The sequence below is a fragment of the Anabas testudineus genome, chromosome 2 (assembly GCF_900324465.2).
Source record: "Anabas testudineus chromosome 2, fAnaTes1.2, whole genome shotgun sequence".
Taxonomy (NCBI): domain Eukaryota; kingdom Metazoa; phylum Chordata; class Actinopteri; order Anabantiformes; family Anabantidae; genus Anabas; species Anabas testudineus.
This window is the reverse complement of record NC_046611.1, coordinates 30,347,042-30,365,467: the sequence shown is the minus strand read 5'-3', so window position 1 is coordinate 30,365,467 and position 18,426 is coordinate 30,347,042. Positions and strand designations below refer to the sequence as shown.

The 18,426-nt window shown below is 41.2% G+C and overlaps 2 protein-coding genes across 2 annotated transcripts in view; both read right to left on the bottom strand.

Moving 5' to 3' along the window:
* Positions 1 to 184: 184 nt before the first annotated feature.
* Positions 185 to 17,783, bottom strand: LOC113164650 (microtubule-associated protein 4). Its single transcript, XM_026364036.1, has 11 exons — positions 17,002 to 17,783; positions 15,755 to 16,006; positions 14,375 to 14,555; positions 14,142 to 14,204; positions 12,696 to 13,003; positions 11,827 to 11,883; positions 9,324 to 9,416; positions 8,568 to 8,649; positions 7,747 to 7,859; positions 4,454 to 4,634; positions 185 to 4,194 (listed from the first exon to the last, which is right to left on the bottom strand). Exons 1-11 carry the CDS (start codon positions 17,686 to 17,688, stop codon positions 4,187 to 4,189), a joined length of 2,025 nt encoding a protein of 674 aa, XP_026219821.1. The 5' UTR covers positions 17,689 to 17,783; the 3' UTR covers positions 185 to 4,186.
* A 192-nt stretch (positions 17,784 to 17,975) lies between these two features.
* LOC113164651 overlaps positions 17,976 to 18,426 on the bottom strand; it is a 66,928-nt gene continuing 66,477 nt past the window's right edge. The window contains exon 8 of the mRNA XM_026364038.1: positions 17,976 to 18,083. The gene's annotated coding sequence lies outside the window, so the exon portion shown is untranslated. The remainder of the gene's footprint in view (positions 18,084 to 18,426) is intronic.

Here is an 18,426-nt window from a genome sequence, read left to right as displayed (position 1 = left end):
TCGCCGTGTGATTCTCCAGGGCAGGTTGCTGCTCTCGAGTGCAATATGTAGCAACCGACATGTATTGATATGCAGGAATCCCACATTCTAGGCTTTTATATTGACCTCTAAAGCTAGTATCTGCTTGAACAAGAAATCCCCTGTGTCCACTGTGATATACACTGTTCCTTCAGTCGTATTCATCTTTTTTTTTTATCATTTGAACCTTCAGAGGTCACTGTATCATAATAGTGAATTATTTCCATCTCAACACAGGGCTTACGGGCTTGATTGATTTATTTTCTATGCATACATGTGCACTACAACTGTTGTCTTGTCTTTGTCTTGAGTTAATTGAGCCCTATGTTGCCACTTCAGCATTTCTACATCAAGCTGCTGCTACAGCACCTTAAATTAAATCTGATATGAGAGTTTAAAGACTTTACTGCTCAAATCTCACACCCATGGAGAAAATCCACAACGGTATGTGAAACTGACTATCCCGAATCAAAAATATAACCCCTTCAACCATGAGTGCACAAACATTACGAGGCTACAGGAACACAATGATAAATACATATACAAAAGTGTTGCATCTTTAGTACATTATATCTCAAAAGACATTCTCCCACTTCACCAGCCCCTTTCTAAGGAAAAAGGTGCCCTTTTCAATTTGTCATACTAATAATCAGATTATTAGTTATTATAGTCATGATAAAACTTAAATCCATTACAGGTACAACGACATAGAAGCTGGACAATCTTGAATCTCTTTACCAAACAAACCCCATCCGATGCAGTTGCTGTTTGTTCTATGTTTAGGGCCATAAAGAGTGCATCATCAATAAAATATCTATATACATCAGTGTGCAATTTAATGAGAAGCAAATAAAAGCAGTAAAAACTCTGGGGTAAAATCTATGTTAAACATTGTTGTGGCCAACTACAAGGAAACTGTAGGTAACAGCTGTTACACACAGTCAGCATTAGAGTATTTTTTTTTTTTTAGCAACACTGAATCCTTGAGTGGCAGAAAAGCACTCAGACATCTAAAGTTATTGCCCGTTTATGTAAATAAAATGTGATCCTGCTTATGCGTTTAATTATTAAATCCTGTTTAAACTGTCAGAACAAAATAATTATTAAATCTGACTGATTGGGAGAAAAAAGGTGAGGGTGTTGTAGCACACTCTCTCACTCTGTTCATGTCTTTGTGCAAAGTATTTAAAGCCCATTCAAAATTAACTCACTTAAGTCACATCAAAATGAAGAAAAGAGTTAGTGAAGTCATTTCATTGTTCAAAAAGCAGTATTTTAAATTGTTAGTTACAGACCATCACTCTAGGTCTCACACTGAGCCTTCTTCAATATATTAAAGTATTAAGGTGCAATTTAATTGTGTCAAAGCGTCTTTATGGATCATTATTAAAGCGACAATTTGGATTGATAAAACCAGGAGCATTTTTGTACTTTGATGCCATCTCCAGGGGGGAGTCTATGAAACCTTTACTTTAACCCTGATATATAAGTTGTATGCACTGAACATGCAAACACAAAAAGTACTGGAAAAAAAGTAGTGGAAAAAAGTAGATTTGTTTTATAACTAGTGCTGGGTATCAAACTTCAGGAGAATACCTGAATATGGTAATCACCGATATGTGTCCATAGCAGCAAAATTGCCGTTAAAGAAAAACAATATGTCTGAAACATTAAAGCTGCACATATCAACATTTTATATTAATTTCAGATCAAATGAGGATAATCACAAATATTCACCCAGCTTTGCAGTCCTCTTTACCTCTACAGAGCCCCCCCCCCAGCTTTTGAGCATTTGTCAGCTCAGTTTTGGTTTCTCAGGCTGCTAGTTTTGGTTCAGTATCACCACATCAACCGTGTTTTCAGATGCAGCAGGTCACTGTCTGCTTGGATAAATCTATCTGCCAAGCACCAAACCGCAGACAACCAGAATACTGGACTTAGGTAGGACAACTCAAAGTTAATGCTAACCTTGACATAATACATTGGCTACAAGTGGGTAACTATGCAAACACATTTGCCATATTACATGTATATGTCAAAGTTGTGTTTACAGCTAGTTCAGATTTCCCAAATTGGCAAAAGAAAAAATAATGAATGCAGCTTTTAGATATTAATGAAAGCACTGTTTCAATGTCAGTACTTACTTTATGATTGCAAATGATACCCAGCCCTTGTTATAACACGATACTAATTCAGAATGTGAATGTGAAATGCAGTCAAAGCTTGCAATAGAATAATGTAGATGAGATTGTAACTAATGAAAAAACCAAAACATTGGTTAAAAATACCACTCACGAGTAGTTCGTATACATTTAAGCCACAGAGTTGACACATAAAAATCTGCACCCAGGTTGGAGCAGTGGAATTAAAGCCAGACTAATAGGTGACACTACAATCATAAACTAGTTCTTCCCGCTCATCATCATCTGAATTAGCAAAACGTGAACTGTCTGCCCCAGAGATAAACATATGGTACCAAAGCACAACACTTTAGGTCATAATGCACAAGGGCTTTAAGCTCTGGGTGTGATATTAAAATATTGGTCATGCATTACGCCCTGCTACACACAACTAACAGGACAGAAATAACAGCTATGATTTTCTCTCTCAGTGAGCAGTTTTAGGCGTGAACCTGCATCATCCGCATTGACTCTATTTTTCAGGTAAGAAGGACAGGAGGCACATAGGAGACACACAGATCCTTTGACTTCAGAGACATTTCCTACTTGTCAACTCACCTTCCTCGGGACTGCATGCTCAGTTAAAGCTTCTCTACTTTCTGTATTGCATTCCACAGACTTCATGGTCTCGACACATCTTACTTTGTCATAAAACACACCTCAAATGCTTCGATTTTACCCTTCTAACAACACCTCCCTCGTCACTTTCTTCCTCCCTGTGAGTGTTAACTCTATCTTCACTGTGTGTCTTTTTTTTTACAAAGTCCTGTGCGTGTTTGCAAGATTTTCTGAGTGCTATCGGAAAGAAAAAAGGCTGTCCACCGTATTGCTTGTACAGCAAGAAACATACAATAAATAAGAAAAGAAGAAAACTTAAGAAAGAGAAATCAAGATGGGAAGAGAACACAATTACACAATGTCACTCAAACACGTCATCACAAACACAGAGAATTAAGAGTTAAACATCCTAGAAGGGTTTCAAACAGCCTACTTATTGTCTAGCTATTGTGTTTGTCAGCTTGTTAAGTGATGGTGATGAGAGAAGAAGTGATGATGAAGACGAGCTATGAATTACTATGATGTTATTGAAGCAGGATCTTATTATTGTAAGTGACTACTGGGAACAAACGGAGCCTACAGTCACAAGGAAAAGAGAAGCTGCGTGTGTGAAAGAAACCACAGGTGAGGCTAAAAGGGTTTCCACACTGCTCGGGTGATAAATCAACAGTATGCCGCTGTTGTTTGGGGTGTGGATGAGACTGGCCACCAGGCAGTGTAGAGGATCCAAGTAGAACCCAGTGTTTCCAGGTCTGTCGGCTTGGAGAAGACACAACCAAATACATGAAAAATTACCCTTCACATAGATGCCCACCAAGCCTAATCTTTATCCAGTTCAGCCAAATAGAGGAGGGTGGAGGTGGCAATGATGACGGCAGTGGCGCACGATGAGCTGTGATGTGACAGAGGAGGAATTACGTTGATACTAGAGGGACAGAATTATTAAATGTGTCAAGATCTGCAACCAATTTGCAATCAAGTGGGTTTCAGAGCTCGATGGGTGCAGTTGAGGTCAAGATTCTGTTAATGAACTGCTGTTGTCCCCCTGGACCTCCACCCGAAGGTTAAGCAAGGAGGGGGCAGAGGGGGAGCTGGCGCAGCCCGCAGAAGCCAACGATTCTATGAGGGAAATGCTGCGAGGAGTTGGGTGGTGGTTCTGGTGGTGGTGCAGGGAATAGGAGGAACTGAATGTATGAGATCTGCTGCTGTCCTGGAGGGCTGTCCAGGTGATGATGTCGGCGCCATGGTCCGTGCGAGAGCGAGCATTCTCGCGGAAGTTGAGCTTGAAAGACTCAATCTGCAGCAGAAACGTTGGAAAGAAAAAGGGGAAGGAGGTAAGGGACAAAGAAAAAAAAAAGAGAGGAGAAAACGGGGAAGGGAAGGTGATGTTGTTGGGGGGGTGGGATGAGGAGGGCAGAGGGACAGCAGAATTAGATGCCTGCAAGATAAGAAGTCAAAAGATGATGGTGTAATCAGGAGCGTTGGACTGCAGACAACATGAAGAATATAGTACAAATACAGATTTACACTGCAGCCACAACATCTTTTATCTCATGTGAGGAGATAAAAAGTCAACTCTGACATTATTGGTACATTTCCTCTGCCAGACGCTATATTTCAGATGCCTACTGGCAAAATTATATCGAAGGGCATCACTGGCCTTTCAGCAGACGTGGCTTGCACACACAAAAACTTACTTGTCTCTGGGATGAGTGAATCCAGAGCCTGGGGCTCCCGGAGGCCCTCACTATCACAGGGAGCCCTGTCCTTCAGCCCATTTTCCTGGGCAGTGGGGCCCCCAGGGTGCCCTGGCTCGGAGCCTGGGGCTGGGTTGCCACTCAGGGGAGTCCCCTCTGTTGTCTCCTGGGCCCCCTCAGCCTAGAAACACATAGCAGGGCATGTCAATTGGTGAGGATGGAGATGGATAAACCTGGCTCCAAATCTGTTTCACTACATTTTTACTGTTTTTTGTGAAAAGTAAGTTTGCTGAGTTACAAACAATCCATGGAAATAATTGACTTTGTGCTGGCAAGAATCACACAAGGCACATGTGTGCTAAAACACAAGATCTGGAGCCAGACTAGGATGGAGAAAGATGAGAAGAAAAAATAAAAACAAAAACTCAAACTAACTGATACGTATATAACATACAATAATAATAATAATAATAACTCAACATGTCTAATGAATGCAAAGTCACAAAAGCACACCACAAGAAAAGCAGATGCACTGTGAAAAGTGTGAAGAAATGGTTTTCCTGAACTGCAACCTGTTCTGTAAAATCTCATATAGCAATAAAAAGTGAATAAAATATAAAATGACCTCAAGCACTGCTACTTGTATTAACAGAAAAATGGCAAACATATAAAAACGTTATCCCACAAGGAACCAGGTAAAACACACTCAGAGAGGCCCAAAAGACTTTATACACACAGTTCAACAAGCCTTGCAGAAGTATCCAAGCTACAGTAGTAGACTCATATCTATGTGTCATCATTTGTGCTCACTATATAAAATCATGTTTTAATAAGAAGATTTTTTTATGCACGGCTAAAAGACAAGGCTGGCAACTTTAGCTATTGTTCCTATTGTCAGAGCAAAGACCTAAACCAAAAATGTGTTTGTTTCTTTTCAAACCTTCCTATCCCCAATCCTATCTGCAGTCCCCTTAAAGACTAATGTCTTAAACACTAGCTTCTGTACTCAAACTGAAGGAAGCCGTGCATTTGTTGGGGACTATTTTTTGTGGTGGATGAATCCACATTTGTTGCTCTAGCAAGCATACTGCAGTAGCAGAATGATTGTACAGTATGTGCATTTAATCAAAAAGCAAACTACACTGTATGTGTGTGTATGTATGTTGTGTGTATGATAAGAAAGGAACATGTCGCCTGGTACAACAGTGTGGCTCAGTGCATCACTGCTATACATCCAATATATGGACACCCACCATGTAGAGACTGTTGACAGTGACACAGTATGGTACAGTGTGTGAGACATTATATTTCTTTAAGCCTCATTCTCCACTACACATAATAATAATAATAATAATAATAGTAACAATAAAAAATAGATACTCTATGTCTGGTGACACATCCAACAAAAACAACTGCTTTTGTTGTTGGTACCTTTTAAAGACAGCATGGTTCAAATCTCTGCAAATTACATTTAAAAATAGACTGGTTATCAATCATCACAAAGACAATAGGTTTAAAAAAGCCTCTGCCAAACAGGTTGGTCTCTGTGAATTCTATTTTGAGCTGTTCCTATCACTATGCATCTTTGGAGGGTACAAGTTGGAGGGTACAAACGATGACTGGGTGGCAAAACAGTGCATGAAGATGAAGAGGATGTGAGTGAAGGATGTGATCACAAAACACAGATGGACTGTGATAGGCTGAAGGGACAGGTGACATCATTTCTGACTGGTTCGCCAAAGTTTTTGGTAATTTTTTTTTTGCAAGCCCATAACCCAGTCTGTAATTAAAGAATGTAAAAGCCTTTTGGAAATGTTTACATATGTTCAGAGCTACTGCCAACATGTCAGCTTTCTTTCTCTGCTGTTTCCCTATCTTCTCCTGTCTTTCCATCAAATGTGTTGGACACAGCTGAGCTGAGTTATACCCTGCAGGGAAGGGTCTGGACTATTTCACAACAAAAGGACACAAGGTCAGGAGAAAGGAGCCGATTGCAGGTGTGGAGGGTTTGAGATGTTTCAGGTTGCTGCAGATGGCTCGTGACAAGCTGTCAGCATCTTCAGTGACTGTAGCTTGAAGCCACGGCAAGTCTTTTGGATGTCATTATGAACACAGTGGCAGAACGAGACAAGCAAGTAAAGCCTGAAGCCGCTTTCTCCTTTTACTGTACATGCAGGTGATGAAGGAACTGAGTCAGCAGCAGAGTCCTTCAGACAACCTTCTCTGTAGTGAACAGTCTAAGACAATTCCTCAGTTTAAAAATGTCAAAAGCACATTATAGACCTGTAGGAATTCAAACCAAGCAGTTTAGAGCCGTTCCTGTACAGTCTGTTTGTCATTAGCATTCAGTTGTTGTTGATAATATGTATGAGTATAACAGCACAACACAACCCGTATTTAACGACCTGCTGTCATATTACCTATTAGCACTCTGAAATCTCACTGAAATCAGTGTTACACTGCCCACTCTGATCAAAAACTGATGTCAGTGTGTACTGACCACATGCTGAGAACACCGTGTACGTCACTGCAGCAGGAAGAGAACTTCAGTCAGTATTTAAGACCCCAAATCTGGTGTTATTATTATTATGGCTCTACACTAACACACTACTGTCTGCCACACATTTCTGTATCTGTATTTTTCTCACTGGGCTATAAACAATTATTGTTTGATCACTGTCAGTCAAATCTGATTAAAACTGACCCAGAGTCAGATTAGCTTTTGAGTATTAAACACAGTTAAAAAAAAAAAAAAGTCCAGCATACAGTTTGATCATTTTTATGATTACTAATTTATTCTTAGTTCATTAATGGTTCTTGTTACAGATAAAAAGATAGAGAAATACAATTTGAATGATATCACAGGCTTTAAGAAAGCTAAAATTTAATTATTAAACTGAGCTGAACATTGTAACATTACCAATGTACAAGAAACCACTGTGTTGCATAGGTGGATTGTAGAGCTTTTGTGTGATAGGAGGGACTAAATTAAATTTTGTAAAAGACTTTCCTCTGCTTCAACTGCATTTTAAAAATAAAATAATCAAAGTGAGTCATTAAGTGCACACTGTGTTGCCATGATGACTAAATCAAACAGTACCTGCTGGGACTGTATTAGCATGTGGACAGTGATGATTATTTATATGGTCTGCTTCCTTGTGACTGGCTGGCTTATATAAAAATATTCAGGAGGTTCACCAGTTTCAGAAAGCTTTGCTTAGTAACACCCTTAAAACAGCAGTTTGCAGGAAGTAATAGTATTGAACCGGGCTAATACATGTCGGGAAACTCACCTTGATGTTTCCTCCGCCAGGTGAATGGCTCACGTTGTCCATGGAGCCCACTTTGGACTGCGCCTTATCCTTAAAGTTCACTTTGTGGGATTCAATCTTCACGTCCCCACCGCCTGCAGCAGAAAGGGGTAATAAGTCTGAAGATCACATTCAGGAGCATGTGCCCAGCAGACAGAGCTTCTTCTTAGTCTTTAAACTAGCTCCTGTCATATAATAGAAAGTCCTATGTTTGTACTGGAGATGTTCCAAGTCAATCCTAATGACTGAGATTTGGGCTCATATAGCAATTCAAGATTCAAGACTCAAAAAACTTTCTTAATCCCAGAGGGAAATTGTTTTGCCTTACAGATGTTACAATAATTCACATTTGAATGGATTAGTTAAAATCCACCAGTTGAGCAACAAAATAAGCAAGAAATTGATCTAAACCAATATAAGTATTTAATCAGTGCTAATGGTGCTTGTCATGCTGAATTGGGCAACACTGAGGTTAAGGCCGTCCAGCTTAAAAGCTTAAGGCACCTTAATGCAGAGTTGTCATGTTAGCGCCAGCTTAAATTGCATATTCTAGTTTTTCATGTCATGTTAGTAAACAGACATTAATGTCTACTGTAGGAAACTACCTGACAGCCCTACAAAATAACAATCAAGAAGAATCAACGTCTTTCTGAAACAGTTTTGAAAGAAACTGAACATTCAGAAACAACAGATTTGAGGCATTATTGCATTAAAAAGGAACTGGAGGTTATTAGGTGTCCCTAATAAACTGGAGACTGACTGTACAGAGACAGTAAGGTCACAACATTATTTTCCCAGCTCACCAGGTTTGTGCTTGATGTTGTCCTTGGAGCCGCACTTTGACATCACCTTACTCACATCCACCTTCTTGTTGAGTATCTGCACCTGTCAAATGTCACACAGTCATTTTTTTTTTTTTTAAATCAAGCGACGATCACCACAGAGCTGTGGCAAGGACCCAGTGACAAACACTAGAGATTCAAATTGCAACTCTGTTGCTGTGTTCATCAGGAAACATGCTTCAGGCCTACTGTTACTGAACCTCTTCAGAAATACATCACAATATCTTATTGCTTGGAGATTATTTGATAGATGTGCTGCAAAGATTGAAGAGTACAGCAGAACAGTGTCATTTCAGAAAACCAGAAATCCCAAATCCACCTCTGTGTGGTGATATGACAGTCGAAACACAGACAGAGCCAATCAGGAGCCAGTGCTGACTGGTGTTTAGTGAGTTAGTGACAGGTACAGACGACACAGTAAGAGATTGAGGAAGCAAGGGTCTGTGAAGCAGGTTCTGGGTACGGGCTGGTACAGTAGGCTTGCTAACATGCTGTCCAATAATTCTACTGAATGGCTTTGAAGATCTGCCTTGAATCTTTTAAAGGCTGATGCATTTAAATTACTGCTTAATCATGCTAGCACTGAGGACTGATGATGAAGAAGAGATGAAAGGACAATATTCCTCCTCTGATGTTCTTTTTAGCTGTCTGAGTTGAATTCTTTGACTAACCCGCCCAGTGCACATGAGCTCTGGTCATGGGCCAGGCAGTACTTACATTCCCACCACCAGGAACATGCTTCATATTGTCCTTGGAGCCCAAGCGTGAGGTGACGTGGCTGAAGTCCAGCTTTTTGGAGACTATCTGAACCTATATGAACACAGCATAGCAGCAAGAGGGGAAAAAAGAGCAGGGGAGAGCAGGGAAGGGTGAAGAGAGCAAGGAAGGGCAGGGGGAGGAGGTAACATGAGAGGATGCGAAAGGAAAGAAGTGGAGAAGATACCAGAGGACAGGACCAGATAACAAAAGAGAAAAGGATAAAAAAGAAGAGAGAGTAGAGGAGAAGTCACCATCACAAGTAGGGTTAGAAATGAAAGGACAGGGGGAGGGGGGCCAGGTTCACCTGGGCAAAATCACTACAAATACTGTATGGTAGTCGAGCTGTCTGAAATGACAAATGCTGTGCTTGTGTTGCCATTGGAATAGTGACACAATTCTTAAAAAAGCAAAAGATATCCAAATACACTGCCCGTTCAAAAAATCACCTGGATTTAACAAAGCCAACAGGTAGGAGCCTCTTATTGATAATTACTGCATGGGTGACTATTGTTCAGCTGGCAATAAGTTGTTTAACGCAAACTGATGCAATGAGTAGCTTCTCTTTTCTTAAACTAACAAGATGTTGGGAGATATGTTAATCTGTTATAAATTACTGGCATCAAGCAAATAAAACATCTAAGGAGATTGATAAAACTACTAAAACTGATTTAAGAAGAAGGTCATGTGGTCTGATGAGTCCAGGTATAACCTGTTCCAGAGTGATGGGAGCATCAGGGTAAGAAGAGAGGAGGGTGAAGTGATGCACCCATCATGTCTAGTGCCTACTGTACAAGCCTGTGGGGGCAGTGCTATGATCTGGGGTTGCTGCAGTTGGTCTAGGTTCAGCAACATTATGTGTCCAAAGAATGAGGTCAGCTGACGACCTGAATATACTGAATGACCAGGTTGTTCCATCAATGGATGTTTACTTCCAAGATAGACAATGCCAGGATTCATCTGGCTTAAATAGTGAAAGAGTGGTTGGTGAATGCAACTCTGGACGAGAATAAATGTTGTGACATTGCAGTTAATGATTGCCGTCATCGATGTTAAAAGCGCTCCGAGGAAATATTAGAGTGTGACTTTTTTTTGGACGGGCAGTGTGTGTTTGACTTAAGTCTGAAGAAAAGAGAATGCAGGAGGGTGGAGAGAACTTATTCTATAGAACATGCAACACAACATGTAACATAACATATACACCTGTCCTTGTTCAGAAGAATTCAGTTTGACAAAAAGTGTTTAACGGAGACACAGTACATGTTTATTAGCACACCATAACTCAACACAGATTATTTGGATTATAACTGATTACACTCTTGGCTGTGTCTGAAATCACAGCCTATCTACTATAGAGGGCACTTTGTCGTGGTGTCTGAATGTTGAGTGTGTAAACCTGTCTACTGTATAGTTTACTACTGTACTAATGTTCCTCACCCGTTTTTAGACATAGGAAAAAATTCCAGTCATGCGGCTCCAACAGTTATTAGTGATGATGCAATATGAGGATGATTAGCAAATGTGAGAAATCTCAATTTAATGCTGACTATTGAGTGAACTACGAAGTGCACATCATATAAGGAGCAGTGAATGAGTGAATAGGACGTGATTTCAGACAGTCTCAGAGCTAACAGACCAAACATCACACACGATTGTGTATCCAAGGTTACTGTTGCAACCCTGGTCCAGATAGTGTATCAAGCATGTGTCGCTTCTTCAGAAACACTCACAACACTCACACACTGATTGATAGATAAGCCAGAGGTGTAGTCATTAGGGCAGTTTCCAGTTCCACCCAGTGCACATGGGGTGATGGGGAAGCACCACCACACAGGGTCCCTGCATCAGTGGGATGGTGTTTTTATTTATGTGCACCAACTTAGAACCGGTATGACTTCCTGGTGTTTATGTGTGTTTGCTGGTCTATTTTAAAACAGAGCACTGCTGCTACTTCAGAAATATCACTATGTAATACATACTGAGATATACTGTATAACAGTTTAGCATGTTTATCAGCTTTATCTGTACGAGACTTTAAAAATCTAAGAATTAAGGTCTGAGGACAGGTCTCTGCAGTGACTTCCCTGTATGCTGAAAATACACGAGCTGGGGGTAATAATGACAAATGACTGCACTGATACCATACCATATATGTATGATGAGTCATACTGTCGACATGAAGCCAAACAATCATTGTTAACTGCTTCAATCCTGCAGAGCTCTGTATGTATTTCTGTTTGAGGATCAGAGTGACTCATAGTGCATAAATGTGTTCTAAAATGTGGCAATACAAGTTACTATATGTGCTTTTATTACTCATAAATCTATAAATTAAACTAACTAAATATAATAAAACCAAACAAAAATAATGAGAGGTGTATAAAAGAAAACGGTAAAATATGTATGAACACAAAGGGTAAGTAATGATGTTGGTGATGGTGGGGTGGATGGAGAGGGAACTCACTTTGCCCTGGCTCGTTTCTTTGGAGACGACACCCCTGTTCTGAGAGGCAGATGAAACCTGGGGAGACAAACCCCAGCGCCCAGGGTCAGTGATAACGCCTTATAACAACACACGAGGAGAAGAGATGGGCGAGGAAAGAACTTGAGATGAGATAGAAAAGGGGTTAAGGAGTGAAGAATAAATATTAGCAGGAAATGCAGAATCGAGAAAAAAGAATGTAGAGGGGTACGAAAAGTTGTGAAGGAAAAGAGAACAGAAGGAAGAAAGTTCTAAAGGAAGGAGATGAAGATGAATAGTGGCCTCAAAGGAGTGGTTAGGTACGCAAACAGAGGAGGGTCTAGAAATGCTAGTGAAATCACTAAAAGGAAGTTTAACAGGGAAGGTCGTATTGTCATCTGAACCAAGCAGGCAACTGCCCACAAACGTACAAAGTTAAGTGCAGGACAGAAAAATGTTGTAATCATAAGGATCCTTCTAGGACATAAGTTTCCACATGCATCGTTTTAACCAGAGCTTTATGAAGAGTTGATGAGCAGAAGGAATGATGATAAATGAACATGCAGAAGACCAAACAAAACAAAAACAAATCAAACCCTCTAAAAAGTCTTAAAGAAGGTCAGAACTGTTTGTTACTGGAGCTGATGATTGTACGTGTACTTTAAGGAGTGTTTTACTGCATGCCAACAGGCGGACAGCTGGTTTAGCTCTAGCTAAAGTTGTGGGAAGTATACTTGGGTTATTTGTTCACAAAAGGAGCGTGAGAAGAGAAGTGATAGTGAGGAACCAGGAAGCGAGTGCCACACCGTCTTGCAGCTACTACATGCCATTGAAAGCACAGACACCTGTATAGCTGCAGATGATGAGCCTACCTTCCCTCCTCCAGGCTGGTGCTTCATGTTGTCTGTAGAGCCGATCTTAGAGCGGGCGTTGCGAACGTCGGGGGCAGGTGCTGAGGCGGGGCGAGCCGTGGTCTTCGAGGTGGTGGTTGTGGTGCTTAAGGAAGCAACCCGGGGGGCGCGTGGCACTGGCGGCTTCTTCTCTGGTACCGTGCCAGCGGTGGAGGATGGTGTTGCCGGTTTGGCTGATGTGGTACGAGCACGAGAGGCAGCAGTGGTGGAAGCAGTGCTGCGGGTGGTGGTAGTTGTGGTGGTGGTGACTTTGGGCTTGGCAGAGGTGGCTGGAAGGAAGAGATAAAGAGAGAGTGCTATTTCCCAAAATGTCAAACTATTCCTTTAACACAGTGCTTCTCAAATAGTGGGGCGTACCAGGAAATAATTGAGAAGCACTGCTTTAACATCTTATGTTACTGACTACCATGAAGAGGTAAAGATTGTAAGTTAAAGAAAGATCATACAAGTCAGTGAATTCAGAAACCAGTCAACTCCAACTACGACTTTGTCTCATTCTTTGGTATAGTAGTATGTTGTAGAACACCACCCTTATTCCTTAAGCTAACACTTTAGGGGTGGAGTCCTATATTTAAATCTGACTGAAGAAAGTTCAGCATCCTTTACTTCAGCACCCTGTGTCACACCACTTCAAATTTGCATTTTGTGGTATGTCAGCTCATTCTTTAGAGTTGTGTCCTGCTATCAATCCTCACTGAGAGCCTTTGGTATATCTCCAGCTCCTGTTAAGACATGTTTAATTGCGGAAATCCTCCCACTTGCCTCCATTTTTCTAAAGAGTAATTTGACTTGCAGGATGAACCCTGGGAGATTAGACAACACAAGGCTGTATCAGCAGAAGCTGCAAACTCCTGTCAACAGCAAGGGGGACAGTAATCCACAGACCGCTGCGGAGAAGATTTTTAACTCACCAGCGCCTTTCAGCACTAAAGCCTCACTCTGTGTTTGAGCCTGCCCAGCATTGTCATGGTTGGACAGTGTGTGTTGCAGTGTCACATCCTTGCTGACAGCTCTCCTGTTGCCAAAATGTAAACTAATCTGTCGACAGGAAAAGTAAAGCTGGAAGTGTGTAGAAAGAGAAAGAGATGAGGCAAAACTGAGGAAAGGATTACTGAAGAGGGAAGTGAAGAAGAATGAATATATGCAGAGAGTAAGAGTGCAGAGAGAGGGAGAGCAGTGCGGTGCAGGGTCAGACAGTAGCTGGAAATAAAGGCACTACTTGGTTGAATCCCAAATACTAGCCACTACTACTGTAATATGATTTCTGTGACTGTGTGCATAGAGCACTGTGTTTGTGCTATATTGACTCTTCCTACACATACTGTATATGCCTGTATGAGGTAAATGTTTAGATTGTTTCCTTGGGGCATGTTCAGTTTCTTCAAAGTGAAGAGAGTGCTGAGATACCTGTGGTAGTCTTCAGCATGCTGGGCTTTTTCTCCTCTCCTGGTTTGCTGTCTGTCTTTGAAGCTGAAACACAGAATGCGTATGCATGTGGCAAATTTCAGGTTTTGATAAATATTTCCAACAACATGATTCCATGTTGGGTTAATACATGTTCAGTCGACTTAAAGACAAATATTTGCAATATACATGAAGCCACTGCATGTATAGTTTGTGTGTGAGTGTGGCTGCCGTACCTGTAGACTTTTTGGCTGCATTGGTGGTGGCAGTGCGAGTGGACGCACTTGTGCGCACTGATGTAGTGGTTTTACTGGCTGCAGTGGTAGCACTTCCATTTTTGGTGGCGGTGGTGGAGCCTGTTTGATTCGAGGTGGCAGTGCTAGCCTTTGGCACAAGGGGGCGCTTCTCTGTGGTTGTCTGTGAAATATAAAAGCAAAGGCGACATCACTTGGACAGAAAAAGACAGATATGACCAGATACTTAAGAATATAAAACTGTGGTTTACATCATTACAAATCTAAAGTGGGTCATGATACAGCTTCTGTGTGCTGCTGTCATCAGTTCACACAAATCTTTAGTAACTTTGCGTGAACATGAGTCCAATGTGCGTCTTTATGACTGCACATTTTATTCAGGAGCATATTTCCCTCCGTGACCCGTAGGATGATTCCACGTTCCACATACAGCTGAGCCATTCTGCAACAAGCTGGCAAATGTGAACTGAGTCACCCTGCAGCCCCGGGCGCTCAGAGGCTATGTAGTGGTGTGGTGTCACACTAGTTTCAGTTAAAGAGGTCACTGAAAATCTACTGCATCATGGTAAAGCACATCTGTTCTTAAAGATCACTTTTTTTTGTGTGTGTGTGTGTGTGTGTATATATATATATATATATATATATATATATATATACTTGTATGGATTCAGACAGGAAACACGAGGAGAGAGGGAATAGCTTGCTGTAAAACAACCAGAACCAGTAAAAAAACAAATTGTGGGGAATACTTTCTAATAATGTAATGAATGTTTTTTGAAGTAGTTCCATCAAAACTAAACAAATGTTACTTTTAGACTCTTGCTTGTCTGTTATGTGCCACCCCATTCTTTCCACTGCTGCCCCTGTGCACTGCTGTAATGTATCTCTATTCTATGTTTTCTTGCACACCCAGCATTTACTTCCTTCACGTACAGCTTGTGCTCCGGCTGACCCTGAAGCTGAACTCATGAGGCTGTCAGAATACACCGCAGTGAGTTTGTGCACAGTAACTGGTAAAAAGACCAGATGGCCCTGACCAGTGAGCTCAAAACCAAACAAAACGTGACATTTTAGATTCTGGATACCTTTAAACTAAACTCACACTCATCTAGGTATGCAATTTAATGAGGTTTAACCTAAAATCGATCAGCTGTATTCTCTTAATTGTGTTGGTGTGACTTGATCACTTATGTTTAGAGCTGAGAGAGAAAAACATTAAGAGCATTTACAGCTATTCCTTGTGTAGCCCTTTTACTAGTCTGCTGGTGAACACTAAACTATCCCTTAAACCCTCTGTGGATCTAGATGTGCTGCTGCATATTACTCAGCATTCTTCAGCTGGATCTGACAGCTGACTCTTACCTTGGCTTTGACATCACGTGTAGTGGTTGTGGTTGATGATGACAGGCGACTGGTAGAAGTGGAGGAGGGCTGCTTTGGGCCAGCAGTGGCTGTGGATGGTGCCTTAGTTGTGGTTGTTTTTTTGTCTGAGGTGGCGATGGGGGAGGAGGGTTTGAGGCGCTTAGTAGGGGCTGAGGCTGAAACACCGCTAGCAGACGCAGAGATTGGCCGCATTTTGGCAGCGGTGCTTGGTTTGGTTGCCCTGGCAGCTGGCTGCGACGCAGGACCAAAACAAACATCATGGATGGAGGGCAAAATGAGGAGGGAAAGGGAAAGCAAAGGACAAGGCAGAAAATAAAATAAGAGCAAAGGATGATAACGGCAGCAAGGTTGAGCTTCACAAGAATAATCACAAATCATATAATAAAAATAATGTTGCAAAAATAATAATTAGCACAGGGACTGTTGTTGGAATGGTAATTCGTATTTATGATTTTAAATAGCTGGGGGAATGGTGTTGTTGTGCAGTGACAGAAGCAATAGCAGCATGAATCATGACTTGCTTCATCTGTTATTAAAACGTGTCCCCAAAATTCAACATGTCGCACAACTTGCTCTGAGCATATGACAGTATGACAGGATGACTTTCAGATTTGAAGATGTTTCGATTTTTCGAGCCAACATACTGCATATACAATATACACAGTATATACTTAGATGTACTGTAAGTGAGAGCTGGTTGAGTGTTTCTAAACTTTTTATTCGTAATTTATTCAAGGTTTTACTGACTGCTCTCTTTTTCAGGGAAGCCCCGAGCACACACTCACCGTCACATACCTGGAAGCTGTCCAGCACGGCTCTGCCATGCTGGCTCATGAACAACAGCATTGGAGCAGCTGGGTTTAAAGGTCTTGCTTAAAGGGCGGCTTTAACTTTCAACCATCTTCTTTTAGGTGTAATGTGGGCAGTATGAGTTGATGAATGGGATTAAACTTCCTTTTGGATTCTCTGTTTTAAATATCTCCCAGCTTCTACCTGAAAACCCCCTAAAGATTACATCATCTGGAGAAGTTTTTAGTTCAAATGATGTCATCAGGAGGAGCTCTGGAGGAGTAAACGGACCAATACTACAGCAACCAGGTGACATCATCTGAACATAAAAGCTCTTTAATTCCATATGTATTTATTTAACTATATGATAGATAGCTAGTTGAGTAGCTGCTAGTAGCAGTGAACATTATGTCCATCTATCATGTGATAAATCCTACCTTGGTCATCTTTTCTGCACCTGCCAGGTCTTTGCTGGGTGCTGCGCTGCTTCCATTAGCTGCAGCTTTTGCTTTTTTGGCCTTCTCTCCTGCATCTGTTTTTGCAGCCTTGTCCTTCTTGTCGTCTTTTTTCTCCACAGTCTTTTTCTCTGCCTGTGTTTTGTCAGGCTTCTCCTCCTTTTGACTCTTTGGCACTGCTTCTTCCGCAGGCTTCTCAGACACTTTCTCCATCTTGTCCTCTTCCTCTGTCTTCTTGGCTTTGTCAGCGTCAGCCTTTTCTTTCTTGGTTTCTTCTACCTCTGCCGTCGCCTTTGTCTCCATGTCAGCCTTCTTCTCCAGTGTGTCACGACTGGTATCAAGCTTGTCGGGGGTCGGCTGTTGCTCTGGAGTCTTCTCCACGTTGTTGATGTGCTGCTCTTTAATATCCATCTCGGTTTTCTTACCATCTTTGTTCTCTGCTTTTTCTTCCACTTTGCACTTTTCATTTTTCTCCATCTTTTCTACATTCTCTACTTTTTCTTCCTTCACCACTTTCTGTGCTGATTCGTCTGATTTGTTCACTGTAGCCTCTTTATCTACTTTCTGCTGCACTGACTCCATTTTCTCTGTATCTTTCTCTTTTTCCTTTTCTGCCTCCTTCTTAATCTCTTCTGCCTTTCCAGTGTGTTTCTCTGTCTCCTTCAACATTTCTGCCTTTTCTTTTTCCTCTTTCACTTTTTCTGCCTTTTCTTTCTCCTCTTTCACTTTTTCTGCCTTTTCTTTTTCCTCTTTCACTTTTTCTGCCTTTTCTTTCTCCTCTTTCACTTTTTCTGCCTTTTCTTTCTCCCCCTTCACTTTTTCTGCCTCTTTCTCTTTTACTTTTTCTGCCTCTTTCTCTTTTACTTTTTCTGCCTCTTTTTCCTTCTCCTGTTTTTCCTTTTCTGTTTCTTTCTCCACCTTAGCCGGAGTTTCACTGCTTGCAAATTCGACCTTCACACTCTTCTGCTGAGTGTTATCCAGAGGGTCAAACTGGTCCACCTTCTTTACATTATCCTCTAGCTTCTCGTCGTTCTTTTCTGCCTTCTCCACTTTGTCAGATTTTACTAAAAAGACACAAAGAAATCCAGGATTTGAATTAGAAAAAACATATTATAGTAAAAATTGTTTTCATCAACATACTTGGAACCCGTGCAGTCATTTACTGCCATCACAAAAATGTCCAACTCAATACATACAAAAACCAAGGATCTCGTAATTGACTGGCCCAATGCAAAATCCAAAACTTCTAAACAAATTATGAACACAAAGCCCTACACTGAAAGATTTCAGCAGGGACTGTTCTTACAAAAAATCCTTCCCCTTTTTTTTGTTTTGTTTTTGGGAACGAACTATAAAAGTCTGCTGTTACTTGAAAGCTGCACCAATATTTGGTTCACATCAGAGGAA